Source organism: Pristis pectinata, chromosome 21, assembly GCF_009764475.1.
Source record: "Pristis pectinata isolate sPriPec2 chromosome 21, sPriPec2.1.pri, whole genome shotgun sequence".
Lineage (NCBI taxonomy): Eukaryota > Metazoa > Chordata > Chondrichthyes > Rhinopristiformes > Pristidae > Pristis > Pristis pectinata.
Window position 1 is genome coordinate 16,279,728 of NC_067425.1, and position 18,644 is coordinate 16,298,371.

General features: G+C 37.2%; 1 protein-coding gene across 1 annotated transcript in view; it reads left to right on the plus strand.

The window, feature by feature from the left end:
• phf12b (PHD finger protein 12b) overlaps positions 1-18,644 on the plus strand; it is a 67,864-nt gene that overhangs the window by 25,613 nt on the left and 23,607 nt on the right. The window contains exons 4-7 of the mRNA XM_052035814.1: positions 216-633; positions 6,404-6,524; positions 16,054-16,186; positions 17,110-17,274. Coding sequence (XP_051891774.1) covers positions 216-633; positions 6,404-6,524; positions 16,054-16,186; positions 17,110-17,274 — 837 coding nt within the window. The remainder of the gene's footprint in view (positions 1-215; positions 634-6,403; positions 6,525-16,053; positions 16,187-17,109; positions 17,275-18,644) is intronic.

Genomic DNA, 18,644 nt, shown 5'->3' on the forward strand with positions numbered 1-18,644 from the left:
ATTTAGCTGTGCAGACATTGGATCAGGAATTTAGTGCACAAAAGCTCCATGTATTGCCATTTTGGACCCTCCCCACTCCCAATTCAGAGGTTTTTTTTAATTTCAAGTTCAAACCATTTTAATTTTTGTTGTCTGACCTGTCAATATTTTTTTACTTGTATTATGAATTATGTTTTATTTTGTAGTCTCTCGTGAATAATATTCTTTTTTTATAGAAGCAAGAGAAAAAGGAAAGACTAGGCCAAGTAAATGGAGTTATGGACAAGCAGACGGTTAAAAGGACAGCCTCCCCTACTGTGGACATGGAATTCCCTGACAAGCCCCACAATAAAGCATTGGATTCCAGGGTGGACAGTAACTGCAGAGCATTTGCACAAGCAAAAAATTTGGAAAGGCGTGTTAGCCGGCCCGGCACGCCGACGTCTAATGCAAGCACTGACACGCCCACCTCTGAGCAGAATGATGTGGACGATGATATGATTGATGTGGATGATGAAAATGCTGCCATGGAGATGGACTGCTCACAATTGCAAATAAGGAATCCATTTGAAATACTTATTGCAGCAGCTATGGAGCGAAATCCAACTCAATTTCAACTCCCAAATGAACTGACGTGTACCACAGCACTTCCAGGTGAGGGAGTCAGTGTAACTACACAGAATTGCTTATTTTAATGAAAATCATCAAGGCTTCATCTTCTAAGTTCCAAAAACACACTTGCAATCTGTAACAAATACAGTACAAGCATTATAAAAGTTGCATGTTCTGTGCATTTATACAAACCATATTGGTCATTTGGTTATTCTTCTGGCAAATATTTCAATTGCCACATTGAGGTTTTCAGTTGTATGAATAACTTTGCATCAGTGTGCTGTTTCCATATATTTTCTGCGTCTATTTTACTTGGGCAATCTATTTATGACAAGGATGCATTTAGTTTGCTGAGATTATTTGCATCAGGTTTGTATTTGTCCAGACTTCCTTTTAAATCATTAAGACAATTTAGAATGAAACTGGTTTGCCAACCCGTGAACTGGAGTTGATGTTCCAAATTAAAATGTTTGTGTTCTAAAATAAGTGGCCATATGTTAAACAGCATGCTAATGAATCTTGAGCAAAATATAAACTGCTGAAAGTACTCATCTTGATGAGTATATAGTTCCTGATTCCCACATCCATGCTAAATGTTCAGAAGAAAGTCATCCACATTGGATGCGCTTGTCTTTAGGAAAAGTTGAACAGCTGTCATATTGCTGTTTGTCACATGAACATTTTTAATGAGTGCAAGGACACAGAATGGGAGCAGGAGTAGGTTGCCTGAATTGTTCGTGTGCCATTCCATATGATCATGGCTGATCTCCCCCGTTTTCGTCACCTCTTCTGTGTCATTTCCATGTCATTCATTCAAAAATTTATCCACCTGTCCTTTAAATACCTCCAGTGATCTTTCTTCCACGTCTTTTGGGTAGAGAATTCCAGAGATTCGCCACCCTCTGAGAAGAAATTTTTACCTACCTCAGTTTTAAATGACCGTCCCCTTGAAACTGTGCCCCCTCTTTCAAAAGATTACCCCTTGTTCTTCTGTGGTTTAATGTTTTTTTTTAATCAATGATGCTTTTAATGACAGCATGAAAGAAACTTGCATGTGATTGGCCTTGTTTATTATATATTTATTGCTTTATCTGTACAGCAGAAATGATCAAATTCTGCAGCTGTGGATTAGTGGGAATTGAGCTTATTTTCAAAGGAACTATATAACTATATAATGAAAACTATATAACTATATAATGAAAATCATCAAGGCTTCATCTTCTAAGTTCCAAAAAAAGTTCCAAAAGTGGTTGATCCAGAATTAGTAGCATAATCTTCATGTAATGTCAGGATCTAGCACTTCATTTAATTTGATTTTGGTGTGATCTTCCAGTAATATCAGGAGTACAGTTTTAGGTAATGTTCATGAAACATCTAAAGCAACTGTACATGAAATATACCATAATGTACAGTGGATAGTAAAGCTGGCATTAGTCTGGTGATATTAACTTCTGGATGAAAATTTTCTGGTAGGGATTTGGATTTGAGTTGGTGTGCAAGGCTACGAGTATAAAGCCTTCAGTGCATACTTGAGTCTTGTGGTTACCCAATTTCTTTCAATTCAGATCAATTGAGACTAATTGGCTTGAATTTTTGCAGCTGGGCAGTGGGCAACAGTAAGCATAGAAAACGTGTTCAATAGAATTGTTGGCCTCTGTGCATATACTTAAATGGGTCAATATCATACATATTTCATAAAGAGATCATGTGTATCAATGAGATTAATTGAGCCCAGACTTCCTTTGGATTTCTGCTTCTATTATTAAACTTATCACTGACTCTCCATTTCCTTCCCCACCCCCTTAACCTGGAATGACATCACTCCTTAAAATCAAGTACTTTTGTATTATCTCCCACCTGCCATAGCTTCTGCTATAATACAGTTAACAGTGTGATCCTGTTTTATATCAGTGTTGTGAATCACTAAAACTCATTTGCAAAGGAAAATTTCAACATGGTGGAAACTTGTTTTAACTCTGGCACACTTGTTATTAGAACTTCACTATGTGGTTTAATTGCAGTATTTTCCATCTGGTTTCTCAACAATCTTCTGAAATATTCCTATCAAGAAGGGACTCCTTGCAGCTGCAGGGGAAAGGAAAGGGTTAATCGTTCTGTGCTCAAAGCTGGTTCACTATTTGGATTAGAAAAGCAAGTCAGTCAAATGCTTACCACTTTGAATTTGTCTAGCAGATTTACTTCATTAGAAATGTTTAGAATCTGAGCATGGCAAGATCCAAATTCATAGTTTACTGAATGTCTTGATACCTTGTACAGTATTCCATGTTGGAAGGTACTTGATTATGGGTTTCAAAGGATGCTATGAGATAAACTGGAATAGTTAAAAAGTACAAGGCACTCATTCTCTGCATACATCAATATGGCCTTATCCCATTTCCCTTTTGCTGGTTTAAGTCACCATCTCTACTCTGGAAAGAATGTATAAAACAACATTTTTAAGTTCATATCGGCTGATTCGCTAAGGTTTTTCCTGATTCACTGATCCTTTTTCACTGTTGCCATTTTTGAGCACTTCCATTAAACCTACATTTCCCTGAAATGACCAGCCAGTAGTTGAGCAATGACTTGGTAATTTGATGTGTTTTTTAAAAAAAAAGATGCCTTGGTGGTTTCAGCACTCTTTCACATGTTCCCCATTATGTTAAAACTATTGGTTATAGTTCCATTGATTGTAAATTGTTGCAAATGCTAATCTTCAGCCTGCTTTTGGTGAGATGATTGTCTGCAGGCTGCATGTTTGCAACGATTGGTCAGAAGACAACAACACTTGTACAGGCTTGCTGTGCTCCAAGTAAAATGATCAACTAAATTGCAATAAAATAGTAACTGATCAATACAAGAGGAGGAAATAGTCACTTAGCCTAGCTGTTGTGGTTTAGCAGCAGTTGACTGTCATTGATGTAGATGAATGAGATTAAGTAATTATTTGTTACTTTGTCAGTTAACGAGGTGTTTACATTTCTACTGTTTTAAGCCAGTATATTTGGAGTTGGAATGCTTTCTACCTGGTCAGTAGATTACTATATGAAAATGCATATCATCTCCCACAAACTAATTTAGTTTCTCCTATCTATGTAAGAGAAGCACAGAACACAGAAGGCACCTGACATCTTTCTTGGTAGTCTTAAATTGATGAGCCCTAGTAACTAGCTTAAAATCATGGGAGGTAGTCTTGTCCGATTATTCTCAATCAAAAATCGTATATGGTGTATTAAATGTCATGGAATTCTACCCTTAACTTCACTCTAATTCAGTTGTCAGTTTTCAATCCTGCTTAATTGTGTCAATGCATTTTTACTCGACTGTTTTACCTACCTGCATAATTTTGCTGTCTGTTGAGTGGTTGATTTAGTTTCATGATTTCAATGTGTATGGTTGCTATGTGAAATTATCCTGTTGGCGCCCCTCAATTTAAAAAGTCAAAAGGCTGTCATAATGTTTAATTAGCATATCTTAGTTGTAGTGGTGCTAGATTTGATGTTGGGTGGGTGATGGAGAAAACAACCATGTTTGTGTTCCTGATTGGTTCTTACATAACTGTGTGCGCTTCCTTGCCAACCTGTGAAATCAACAACCAACTAATACTCTTGTACGGCCACTTGTGTGAGGTACCAGAGGGGAGCAGAAGACCAAAAATTGATATGCCATGATGTGCTTTCACCTGAGGTGATAATTTTGTCTTAATAATTTGTCAATATACTATGCAATAACATAGACCATGCATAACATCTGTCAGACTTTTGCCTTGAAAGGCATATAGTAACGTGATCTTTGTAGATGTTGTCTATTCAGAAAATTGCTCATTTAATACTTGGTAATGGAAGTGCATTCAAAATCAAAACTGATTTGTTTCATCAAGTATAACACTTCAATCAAAATCCAGCATGAATTTGAAAAGAGGCAGACTCTTAAGAGACTTTTTGAGTATGCCTAAACATTTAATTATCTACTTTCAACTTGTATATCTCGCTGCATTATGTCAGGTTTCTCTGCTCTTGAAAATCAGAATACAAGGGATAATTACATAATACATCCTACACCTGTAGGAAATATTGTTTAGGCAATAATTGCAACAAATCAGTGGATTTTACTTGTTCTTTTTCAGCCCATTTAGCATATTTGATTTTCTTGCTCTACTTTTCACTTCCTAAAAATACTGTGCCCATTTGTACTTCACCTGAGTGTCCATTCTCTGTCAGAGTATGGATGGGAAGTTGGTGCTTCTGAAAGACACACTGCACCTATGTTAATTCTTTCTGAATGTGTGCACTTTTGATGCAGAGGTATTGAAACAAATTATGGTCATCCGCGAGGTTTGAATTGGAGGAAAGAATATATTGTAGATTGAACAGAAATTGAACAGGCCAGTTCTGTAGGGCATTTTGACCCACGACCATCTGTAGAATGCGCTGCACTCTCAACTACCTTATTTGTTCTCATACAATTGCACAGAACAGAAATGAGCCCTTATGCCCATCAACACTAATCCCAGTTATCCACATTAGGACAGTATTCTTCTATGCTTTGCCTATTTAAGCGTCTATCTAAATGCCTTTAAACATAGTAATCTTATTCCACCATCTATGCAGTATGTTCCAGATATTAATCACTCAGTGGGGGGAGACTTGCCCCTAAGATCCCTTTAAACCTCCTACCTCTCGCTCTAAAAATATGCCCTCTTGTTTTTTTTTGAAACTGCTACCATGAGAAAAAGATTTTGACTATCTACCCCATCTATTCCTGTCATTAGCATGTATGTCAAATCCCATATAACATATTCAATATAATTTAATTTTGAACTCATTTTGTGCAATTACATTTTAAAACTGAAGAAGCTTTTCTGATCAATACAATTGAGAATTTTGAAAACTTTGCAAATGACTTAAGGGCTTCAGTGTTTAAATATTGTAGCATGATCATTGAAGGGAACTGAAATATCTGGCTTCCATGCAATTGTTTTGGGATATTATTCCCAAAAAGCAGCTGCAACATAGCAACTAACAGCTGTATTGATCTCTTCATTGGAGGTTTGGTTCAAATCATCCCCTTAACTGGATTTAAATTTGACCATCGTCAGCAGGCAAGTTTCCTTTAACTCTCTACATGGTTACTTATTAATGGACCAAGGGCGTATCTGGAGATCTATGAAAAATAAATCCCTACTTTCTTTGATTTGGATCCATGCAGGGAAGGAGTGACCTGTAGTCTGCCTTAATTGGTTGAGAGTGCTGGTTGTGGGAACTCAAATTGAAAGGAAATGCATGTGTTTTTAATTCTTTCATTCCAATTTGTCGCTACTGTATTATCATTAACGCTGCATTTAAATTTAGATATTTTCCTTTTGGAATTTTTTATAAATCAGCTTTTTCATCTTTGTCCCCCTCCTCTCCCAAGGATTCTGGAGTGGAGAAGTTTCAATTAAACCTGCAGGTTAAACTAATATTGAAAGTTTGGAGCAGTGTGTGTTCAATAATGAAATAGGTAGGACCTTGGTGTATTTCTATGGTTTCATGTTAAGGTGACAGCAAAGATGAGTATCCCATTTTGATTGTAGATGTGCTTTGAGTCATCTGCTGAATCATCTGCAACATGTGGAAGACTTTTGCTACTTTTTTTTATATAAGGAACAGTACAGTCCATAGAAATACAGAGTCTCTGTTTCCATCTGCTGATAGTCTCAACTTATTTTGTAAAGTCGGAGTAAGAGTTAAAGGAGGCTTAGCCACAGGTAGCAGTAGTCACGTAAATCAAATCAATATTTGCAGATAATGACACAAACTGTATCATGCAGGTACCAGTAAAAGGAGAAGAAAGGAAGAAATGACGGGGAAGAATGTGAAGAGGGCACAGCATGAACTAGACCACAATGGCCTAGTCCCATTGCCTGTCAAAGTTTGCTTCACTTGTAACAGGTGGGCATTTCATTTCTATTTTTTGCATATTTACAGGTGACTCTCAAAATTTAAAATTGACCATGTTAGTAAAGTGTGTGTCAAATTTCTTTGCACTGTTGAGCATTCAGACCAGACAGTTAACCTTGATGATCATGATGCGCTAGATATTTTCAAGTCGTGTGCAAATTTTCTATGATCCCTTGTCAACTCTTAAGTTGTTTAATACTTAATTTGCATGATAACAGCTCATCAATTCAAGATTTTGTCCATGCAGTAATGTTCAGGGAACCACATATAGCTGGCAAGCTGATTGATTGAACTTCTAAAATGCTAGACAAAACCTGGGTTTTGTTTCTCGTGCTCCATCCCATCTTAATCCCAAAATAGACTTCTCTAAATTGATAGGATGAAAAGGAACTTGGCTTTATGAACTGCTGGAGGTTATCCAACTAGGTACTTCCATAATGTTCTTTTTAACAAAAACCTTTTCTCATGAGCCTTCACACAGTCATTGTAACCTTGCTTTCTTCAGAATTGCTGGTGTGAAAATAGCAAGCATTTTGTGCTTGAAATATACTATTTCTATCATTTGAGCTACTGACATCCTCTGGTGCTAATTTTGCACACTCAGCAAAATCTACTCAATCTTTCAGTTGTAGATAAATCGGTAATTTTGCATTGAATAAAATTGAACTTTTGCAGCTTCAGTCTTATAAGTTGTATATTGATAAATGATTTGTATGAAAGAAATGTGATTATTTTATTTCACTGGATGTCAATGTGCATCCTCTAAGCCTTAAATTATTTAAATTTTGGGTGACTTCTTTCCTTCAGGTCTCTGGATCCCCTTTGAAATGAGTGTCTGGAAATACAGTTTACTAAACACTAAACAATCATCTCATTAATGGAACTTCTGGAGGATAATTAAAGAATGATTTAATGTGGATAATCTTGACTGAGTTAGCTCCTTATTCTCATTTAAACAGAGGCATTCAAAGGTTAATTGGCCATACCAAGTCTATGGCTTGACTGTTCCAATTTTATGTGAATTTCCCTCCGTTAGCTTAAATAAGTTAACTGACCAGCTTCATCTACCAGTGTTAGTTTCAAAGAGAACTTGTTCAAATGTCTAGAAAGAACTTCATAATGAGAAAGTTTGGGAAATATAGGGAAATTTATTTTTTAAAAATAGTGGGAAAATGAATAGTAATAGTTTTTATTTTATTTTTTAAATTGTCTTTGTGGGTAATACTTCAACAGAGGGTTAGCACTACAGACAGAAATATCTTATAGAATTGTTTCACTGTCACAGTCACAGATATCCCAGTTACCTGAATGCGTGGTTAGTTGGCCTATCCAAGAATGCATCACTCTCTAAATCCCATTGTTGTTCCTTGAACCATCAAAGCCCCACTCTGAGAATTTCTTTCTGTATCCTCTCCACCAACCTCTCCTCTTAAGATCCACCCCTTTTTAATAAAGACCAATGTATAGTTTTCCCTTTGATTTGGTGTCCATTCCCTTCACTTATCTGTGAACTCCCTGTGAATTTTATTTTCTTATATCAAAAGTAATGCAGATGAAATTACTAAATGGCACAATCTAGTCCATTTTCAGGACATTCAACACTTGAGAATGTTTAATTTAAAGAAGTGGACTGTATACTATAAGTAAAATATTATAAGACTCCGGGTGAAAATCCACCACATGCCAAATGGTACATAAAAAGAATAAACTGTACGTGTATTGGGCTGGCCTCTTGCGTCTTTTCAGTTGCCACTCCATCTGCCACATATTAACATATCTGTCTAAGTTGGATATATTAAAACATTGCTAATTAGCTTTGCATTATTGTTGCTAATACAATGCATTCTGATCATTCTAGTAAATGTTTCAGCACAAATCAAGCATTTTTTGGTTAATAACATTGGTCTAAGTGACTTAATTGAACAGCAAAATGGTTTGGATGATCGTGGTGTCTGAAGAGCATGCAGAATTGTATGGTGTACAAGTTTCCTTGTACATTGACTAAATAGGCTTGATTCTGCAAGGTTCTTGTGCCTTTTAATGTAGCATAGATTATTTATGAATTCACAAGAACAGGCCCTTTGGCCCAAGATCTTCTTGTGATGTACTGCTCTATGATAGGTTAATTGGCCACTATCAGTTGTCCCTAATGTGTAGGTAACTGGTAGAATCTGGGGAGAGTTGATGAAAATGTGGGGAGAATAAAACAAAATAAAAATGGAGTTAATGTAGGATCACAAAACAATCCCACAATTCCATTTCCCCACTTATTTCCCTGTAGCCTATTCTCTCTTAGATGCTCATCAACTGATCCTGATTTTTATGCCACTCACCTACACTTGGGACAATTTCAAGTGGCCACTTGACCTAGCAACCAGCACATCTTTGGGTGTGAGAGAAAGCCAAAGCACCCAGAGGAAACCTAAAGTGGCTGTGGGAAGGTCATGCAAACTCCCTGGCACCATTTACATAGTTTTAGGATCTTTTAGACAGAATCTCACCATGTATTCCCTTTATATATTTAAAATAAAAAGATATAAACCAAAATATTATATGGAATGTTTGTTTCATCAATGCCCAAAATTGCTGAATTGGTATCAGCAAAAAAGTCAAAATGCATTGGTAACAAAGTGCACAAGTGATTCAGTGATGAATAAAGTTTTGCAATATTAATAAAAAACCTTTGGGATTTTTTTTCCCCAGCTTGTTTTTTTTTAAGGTATTGTAATGGTCTTTTAGTTTGCTCAGTTGAATCAAAGTGAAGTTGGAACAATGAAGAAAAAACTGAGTGTGTCCATGCCAATATTCAAACTTCAGAACAGTAAAATCTCCATTTTGGCTTTTTAGTACATTGCATAAAGTGACATGTCAAACTTTCTGATTCTCAAATATTTTTCTCACATCCTGCAATAAATTTCAAATTTGTTTAGTTTTTAGATATCCTTGTTTTAATAAAAAGAACATTGCACAATTTGTCTTGTGTTTGAATTGATACTTTAAGAATGTAATGTTGATTTCAATTTGGACTCTGAAGTAACTCCAATAATTATTGGTACAGTAAAAACTAACTTTTATGCACTTATCTTAATTTGTCCATGCAGATCCATAGGGGCATTCTGAACATTTTTGATTTTTGTTTCGTTTGATCTGGCTTCTGGACCTGAGTAGAGATCAGTTTACAAACTTGCACCCCAGCTTAGGTACCTAGATATTCAGTTACATAAGCACATTTTTAAATTGAAAATAGATTTAACCCAGATTAAATTCAATGTGAAAATGAAATCATATGACTCAAAATTCACCAGTGCATTTCTAGTTCTTGAGTCATCCAAGCATCCCCAGTTGAATTCCACATCAGAAATACATATTCTACCCTCATTCTCTACACAAACCCCAGGAAAACTTGAGCCTTCTGGGGCAAAAAATATTGCTTTGAATCCTGTGGCACCAATATGGGAGACCAGCAGATAAATTAGAAACTTGCCTTAATCCTTGGTCACCAAGTCCACAATCTTTTCTCCTCTTCGGTCTTCCCCCTTTTCTCAATATTTTTTTTCTCCGCTGCTGCTGCTACAACACCTCTGCTCTCACATCCTGATGTCAATATTTCCAAAGGTGCTTTGGATCTGAGCCTTCATGAACTTTGTATCCTTGGCCAGCACGATCCCTCACCATCTGACCAGACCTGTGGCCAATTTCCCAAACCTATCTTTGGGAAAAGTATCTGGTACATATTCATTTAGACATCTGCTTTGCCTAGCAGCAGGGGATTTTGAAGTGGTTTGACAGTAACCAAATCGGTGTCTTTGTCAACACAATGCATCCAGTGCACTGTTTAATATCAATGCTAATATTCTCACAGTAAATGCAATTAATTGCAAAGCGAAACATATTGAGTATGCTAGAAACGAAAATGAAAGTGTTGAGAAGAGTAAATCTGCAGCATCCATAGAGAAAAAAATGTTTCATCAGAGAAATGAGTGATTGCAGATGCTGGAATCTGGAGCAACAAACGTCTGCTGGAGGAACGCAGTGGTTCCTGCAGCTTCTGTCAAGTGAGAAGGAAGTGCTGATATTTCAGGTCAAAATCCTGCATCAGGACTAGGGGTGAAGTGAGAAGATAATCAAAAGACCAGTTGGGAGGGGTGAAGGACAGTGGGTAGATGGAGCTGAGGGGTGGGGGAGTGGAGTTGGGAGACACAGGCAAGTGGGTGATAGGTGGAAGCAGACAAAAATAAAGATGGATGGAGCCAGGTTGGGCGAGGGGAGGATGAAGGTGGATGCAGTTTTTGGAGACCGATGAATGCAAACACACAGGCTACCAGTACTGGAGGGTGATAAGGGGTTGCCATTATCACCTTTCTTTCTTAACAGATCCAGCACTGATTGCCTTTGTGTCTCCTTTTATCATACTCCAGTAGCTGTCTCCGCCTTCACCCTCGCTTTCCCTCACCTGGCTCTATATTATCCTTCACCCCTCCGTGGTAAAATTTATCACCTACAGGCCCCTGTCTCTTCTCTCCCCTCTCTTTTCACTGGCTATCTCACCTCTCCAGTCTTAGTCCTGCTGCAGGGTTTCAATCCAAAATAGTGACAATTCCTTTCTCCTCATAGATGCTGCTTATCCCACTGGTTTCCTCCAGCAGTTTGTCTGCTGTTTCATCGGGGATTTAGAACATAGAACAGTACAGGAACAGGCCCTTCGGCCCATGATGTTGTGCCAAACTAATTAAACTAGGAATTAAATGCCTAACTAAACCAATCCCTTTCGCCTACAACAATGTCCATATCCCTCCATTCTCTGCACGTTCATGTACCTATCTGAGAGCCTGCTAAACACCTCTATCGTATTTGCCTCCACCACCACCACCCCTGGCAGCGCATTCCAGGCACCCACCACTCTGTGTAAAAACAAAACTTGCCCCACACATCTCATTTGAAATTACCCCCCCCCCCCTCACCTTAAATGCATGCCCTCTAGTGTTAGACATTTTGACCCTGGGGAAAAGATACCAGCTGTCTACTCCATCTATGTTTCTCATAATCTTAAACTTCTATTTGGTAAAAAGATCCCTGCAACATCAGTTTTCTCTTTCCACAAATTCTTCCTAATGTGATGAATATTCCCAGCATTTCCTGTTTTTAATAAATGCATTAAATTGCTTGAAAGCTCAAATTGAAATGAACTTTTCTTTCTGAGCCACACAAGTATCCACATGGAATCTCAAAAACTAAACTGAGTTCATCATGGTCTTGACATTGCTTTTATGACTTATTTATTTGTTGACAAGTTGTAGACCTTGCAAGGAGTGTGAGCATTTATCTTCCTTTCTTTATTACTATAATCCTCATTGTTAATGTTGGGATAATTGGCAAACTTAATTGTGTCTCCTACATTTAAGTCCAAATCATTTGTGTACCTTGGAAAAACAAGGGGCCTAGAACTATTGCATGTAGAATCTTACTGCATACAGCCCTCCGGATGCTAGAATTCCCTTCTGAGAGTTTTGTATGTCAGCGTCTGTTATTATTTTGGTGTCCAGCACCAGCACTTTGAGGGCATTTTGGGATTGATGATAAACAGAGGCTTTGCCAGATATGGCCATAAAGTTGCAGAAGAAGTAGCAGGTAGGCCTGAAAATTCTGAGCAATTAAGAATTCAGCAAAAAGAGGACTAAAAGCTGATTAAGATAATGAAGCCTGAGTACGAGGGTAAATTTGTAAAGAGCGTAAAGGGTTCTGTAAAAGATAAATATGTAAAAAGTCAAGGATTAGAGATTTTGGTCCCTTTTAGTCAGAAACAGCAAAATTTATAATGGAAAACAGAAATATTGGAAATTCTTCAAATACGTTGGTTCTGCCTAAGAACATAGAACAGTACAACACAGGAACAGTCCTTGCGGCCCACGATGTGCTGAACTAATTAAACGCCTAACTAAACTAATCTCTTCTGCCTACACCATGTTCATTGCCTAAACAGTGTTCATCTCTGCATATTCATGTGCCTAAGAGCCTCTTAAGTGCCTCTATCGTATTTGCTTCCATTGCCACCCTTGGTAGCGCATTCCAGGCACCAACCACTCTATGTGGCAAAAACCTGCCCCAGTCTTTGTGGAAGAGGACACAAAGAAACACTGGGGAACCAAGGGCCTAATAAAAAGAAAGAACTAAAGAAAATTAGTAAAAATAAAAGTGCTGGGGAAGTTAATGGCACTAAAATCTGATAAATGCCCAGGGCCTGTTAAACTATATCCTAGAATACTAAGAGGTAGCCTGGGAAGTAGTTGATACATTTGTTACGATCTTCCAAAATTCTGTAGATAATGGAATAGTTCCTGCAGGTTGGAGTGTGGCAAATGTAACCCTACTCTTGAAAGGGAGGAGACCCAAAACAGGACACTTAGAACTTACCAGTGTGGATCTATGAAAGGAAAATTGTGTGTGATAAACCTATGGAAGTTATTTGAGGATGTAGCTTGTAAAATAGTAAAGGATGGAACCAGTGGATCTGATGTATATTGGATTTTCAGAAGACCTTTGATAAAGTCCCATGTGAGAGGTTAGTGTGCAAAATAAAAGCATATGGGGTTAGTATACTGGCATGGATTGAAAATTAGTTGACCAATGGGAAACTTGGGAAAAATAAGATTTTCTCGGGGGCCAGTGGTGATTGGAGGGGAACCACAGGGATCAGTGCTTGGCCCCAGCTATTCTCAATAAACAATGATTTAGATGAGGAAGCCAAATGTAGTGTTTTGATAACAACACAAACTTTTATGGGGTTGTGAAGAGGGCACAGGCTTCAAAGTATTTAGATAAGTTGACTGAGTGGGCAAATATGTGGCAGGTGCAGAATAATAAAGTTATCCACATTGGTAGGAAAAGCAAAGCAGAGTAATATTTAAATTGCGATAGAATAGGAAATGTTGATGTACAAAGGGACCTTGATGTCATTGTACACCAGTCACTGAAAGCCAACAGTGCAACAAGCAGCTAAGCTGGCAAATAGTAACTCCATTTTGAGTACAGCAGCAAATGTGTCTTAATAAAATTAAACAGGGCCTTTGTGAGAGTATTGTTTGCAGTTTTGGTCTCCTTGTCGAAGAATGGATAGATTTTCCATTAAGAAAATGTAGTGAAGGTTTGCTAGATTGATTCCTGGGGTGGCAGGACTGTTGAAAGAGGAAAGAAGGAGTTTAGAAGAATGATCTCATTGAAATATTAAAAGTTTGTAATAGGGTGGTACTGTATATGGGAAATATGGTTTCTCTTGGCTGCGGGGTTTAGAACAAGAAGTCACAATCTTAGGACACAGGTTGGACGTCTAGAAAAAGATGAAAAACTTCTGTACTTAGTAATAAACCAAGAGAATGTTCACATTGTGGTGCAGGTCAAGTTACTGAAGGAGATGGATTAATTTCTAGATACAAAAAGCATCAGGAGGCTTGGAGCAAGAATATGATATTGAGATAGAGGATGGTGCAAAAGGATCAAAGTGCTAAATGGCCTACTATTTTCTGCATTTCAGCCCTGTAAGTAAATAATCTGGGTGTCTCTTCGCAAAAAAATGAATTTACATTAAATGGAGACCCCATTTGGTTGTTAGATTAGCTCAGAGGAACACTTAAATTCTCATCAGATGAATTTGGAGAAGATCAAGTAATATTATTGCCCTGGATAAGGTTTCTTTCAGTCAATGCCACCTAAAATCAAACTAATTGGTTATTAATTTTTACAAGTGTTTGTGCAAAACATTTATATTATTTGCCTGCATTAATTTCAAAATACACCCTCATATATGGGATTTCAGCATTATTTTCAAGATAAATGCCCAGGTATTCTCCTGGTATTCTGGCCAGTATTTATCACTACCACCATCACTAAAGCATTTGTCATAATTGCATTCCTGTTTTGGGGTCTCTTGCTGTTTAAATTATCTGTTCTGTTCCTTTATTTCAGTGGTAGCAACTCTTCGAGCATGTTTGATTGACTGTTAATCACTTGGGTAACAATGGTGCAGTGCATCAGATGGGAACTGAAGCTACCAAATGCAAAGAATACTAAATGCACCTTTATTTCTATCTGCCATCTTGTGACTGAGTACAAGAGGAAGTTGTTGACAATGGAAATGATTTAATCTCTAGTTTTGATGCATATTTGCAGGCTCCACTGGTTAAATACCTGAGCAGTCAGCATGCTTATGAATTCTTCCCAGTTAATCTAACATGGTTGAAAGTGCAACCTAATGAGTCCATATTCCTTAGTCAATAGTTTGACTGTTCTGTAACTCCTGTTATGTTGGGTTAGGAATAATATCCCAGCCAGTTTCTTCTTTATTATGCTTTTTTCATTCGAGTGAGATGAATGTCACTACTTTTAATTTGCCACTTATATGCTTGTCCATCACTTTTGGAGTGATTGATCTAAGTGCATGGCCCTTGTCTTTTGGAACACTGGTAATGATATATTGGGAAGTAGCTCTTTGGATAGAGACGTCTTATGTTGGACTGTGACCTGGAATTCTGCCTCCAAGACTGCCTGACATTGTGCAGTACCTTGTTGTGCAGAGGATGTTGATACAAAAAGTTTAATCAAAACAACAAGGTGAGATGGCAATCCCAGTGTTATAAAGGGCAGATTTAAAGCAGAATGCAGGAGTTACTTTCTCATAGAGACGAATGACCAGTGGATGAAGTGCAATACCTGGAAGGTCATTTGAGACGGAAAGTTTTAAAAATAAAATGGGAAGACAAAATCAGTATCTTGTAAAAATGAATTCACGTGGACCCAAGTGTCATCTTGATTCACACCCACTTTGTAATCTACACTATCTGTTTGAAAGAGCTTTGAGAGATGTTTTGTCAGTAGTTTGTAAAGCTTTTCCCATGTGGTTAAATGATGCACGCTGGGGGGAACAAAAGCAGAAATTATATTTGAAGAGTTTTCCAACAGATTAATACTGAAGAAGGACTGTGTATGGTTTTTAATCAATAGCTGACAAGCAAAAGATTTGTTAATTATTTTTCTCTTCAAGATGCTTGTACTGTGAACAAAGTTTGAGAGGTGCTCTGTATTGGAAAGTGGGGTACAATCAGACCTACTTAAGCCACTTGTTGCATAAGATTAACTTTTATTTCTTTGCTTCTAAATGCAATTTTGGTCATGCAAAGAAAGCAGTCTGTGACTTGCATTAATTTCAAAGTATCTAATTTCCGGATGATCGCCTCATTGAAAAATTTGCCATATGATTGGGAGCAGATGTTCCTCCTCTTCATATGATCATTTGATTGAAGCACACAAAAAAAAATCTCATAGGGAAGATCAGGAACATTTTTAAACCTGTAGGCAAAAGATTAAAACAACACAGCTCCTTTCCAACTTTCATCTTTATGCTTCAATCTTAGCCAACAATCTCTCATAGCAAGCACAGGAGGAGAAGAATCTGTACCCTTTTGTTTCTTATTTTTGTTTCTGTTTACAACAAAGAAATGACAATAGCAATGTGATACTTGCTTTCTAGGAGTTGCAGAGTGGCACCCCTTGTCCAGTGTGATTACTGCCCATTATTGTTTCACATGGACTGCCTGGACCCACCTCTTACTGCAATGCCAATGGGAAGATGGATGTGTCCCAATCACATCGAACATGTGGTGGTAAGTAATTTTGCACTTCAGACAATTACTTGCACCAGAATTGTCTATATGTTAATTTTATATTTCACGATGTTATGTAGAATACAATGATTATGTGTTGTTTATTCTTAAATTGCTGTGTGGTTTGTGTATATACTGCATAAGTTTGCTGATGTTTTGTAGGATGGAATACGCAAACTATCTGGAACAAAGTTTGGGGGGAAGGGTAATAACAAGATTTTTAAGATGAGCAGTTACATTTTGTTTCATAAAAAGGCTTAAATGATGTTTAGTATTGAAACTCAGCCTCACTCTTAACCTTCATTACTTTATATTTACACTCTACAATAGGAGCATTTCTGATAGATTACTTGAGAGGCAGATCAGCTTCACAGAAAGGTCTACAAATTGGAGATTTGATGAAGCCTGATACAACTGACTTTTCCTATGAGCTAAATTTTCTTGCAGCCCTGATCTCATTGTGGCCATTATTACACACTCTGATTCAGTTCAGGATAGTGGTGTTGGGAAAAGTTATTTTTCTTTGTTCATCCTTCACTTTGCTTTGTCGCACTATGATGTGCTGATTTCTTCTAGTGATGTTAAGATTGAAAATATATTCCCAGTTACAGATGCTATGCTTTGTGCCGATCAGTCCATCATCTTATTTTCCTGGCATTTTAGGAATGGGAAACTCGTGAGATAAAGTTTAAAGGAAGATACTGTGACGCTGTCCAGGGTGTAATATATCCAGGATGTTTTTAATTTCCTTATCTCGAGAAAGCATTGTTCTACTCGGGTTATCACAACGTTCTTTTTGTCAATTTGTGTATGCACTTCACAAACTTTAATTGTAGATGACAAATGCATTTACGAGAAACGCAGATGTTTGACTCAAAATGTCTGTAGAATTGTACTTCAATTTTGATTTCTTAATCATTCAGCTTAATCAAAAGAACATGACGTTGAGCAATAGGTGCAGGATATTTGACAAGTTTCAAGACCGAATATCACAGCATGCAATTAAGATTGACTTTCTAAACAAGATCCACAGAAAGCATCCACCCAATCGCAGACTTTCAAAACCAGTAAAGAGGAAAAATATGAAGGTACGTGATATTCTGTAAGGAATCTTTTATAGTGTATTTTGTAATGCAGTATTAAAAAATTAAGTCATCTATATTGTACCCATCTAGGTTGAATTGCCTTATTCCATATAGATGTTAAAATTGTGCATTGAGTTACTTTACATTCATTTTGGCATGATTGGTACCATCTGAAAACTGATTGTTTAAGATAGCTTCAAGATTATGTGAAAAATATTGTTAATACATACCCTTAAAGAATGCAGAGTAGTAATTTATACAATGAACTCCTGAACACTGAAAACAAAAAAATTTTAAAAATGCAGACATAGAAGCTCAGACTGTGCATTGACCAGCAGCTTAGTCTGGGACTGTCTAGTCAGTGTGGCTCTGTTACATATTGACTTCACTAGCTTGAACCATCTGGAAGCTAATCAATAAAATCTTACTTTCTGCATTCCCTTTAGCTTTGCTTTATTTATTTTTGGAGTGTTTTGAAAAAATACGTTCCTTGTGCGGATTCTGTAGTTGAAACTACAACCTGCAGAGCATTTTTGGTTGTGATTTCTGGTCCCTTACTGCTCAATATGATTGACTGGTATTTAAGTATAATGGGAGCTAGCTAATTTTCCTAGTGACGTAAAAACACATCAAAGATAGAAGTTGAATTTTCATTCAGATCTAGCATTCATTGTTTACGCTTCTCAGATTCAATTTAAGATACTGTTGCACTATTTTCAGCTGATAATTCTGTGCCTGCTGAATGTTAGGAACCTTTTTAAAATACAGTATATATTTTAGCATTTATAAAGTAGGATCACCCACCTTGTTGTTAGAAATCACTATTAGCTTCAAGTAGGGTAGAGTAGATGGCTTGGCAGCTAAATCAGCTGGAAACATCTGTTGATATTAAGCAAATACTGGATTCTTCAGTGTTATTTTATCATTTTAAGGATCCTAACATTTGCAGAGGAACTAAATGCCTGAGTGGAATTCCTTTTGTTGCAGTTAATATTTTCTCCATTCAGTTACTGTGAATGTTTAATTATTGTTCCTCTGATCTAAGCACTCTATGATCATTTATTTAGGCTACCTGGGTTGCCATGACATTTTTCCTGCTAAGAATTATGGGTAAGTGATCAAGGACACAAAGTCCTGTGCAAGTCCCCTTCTCTTCCTCCCCCTCAAATAATTAGTAGTATAGTTAGATTAGGATGGCAGTCACATGAGGAAGAATTTACACATTAATCTTGAGATGAGTGTGATTGGTCTAGCAATGATTCTTAGCAAGGGTAGGTATCCCAAGTCAGGTTGCCTAACCAAGTGAGTGCTTTTACCAGAGGAACGAGAAAGTAGTGAGGAAGTTTCTCTGACATGTAGTATATCTCTAAATA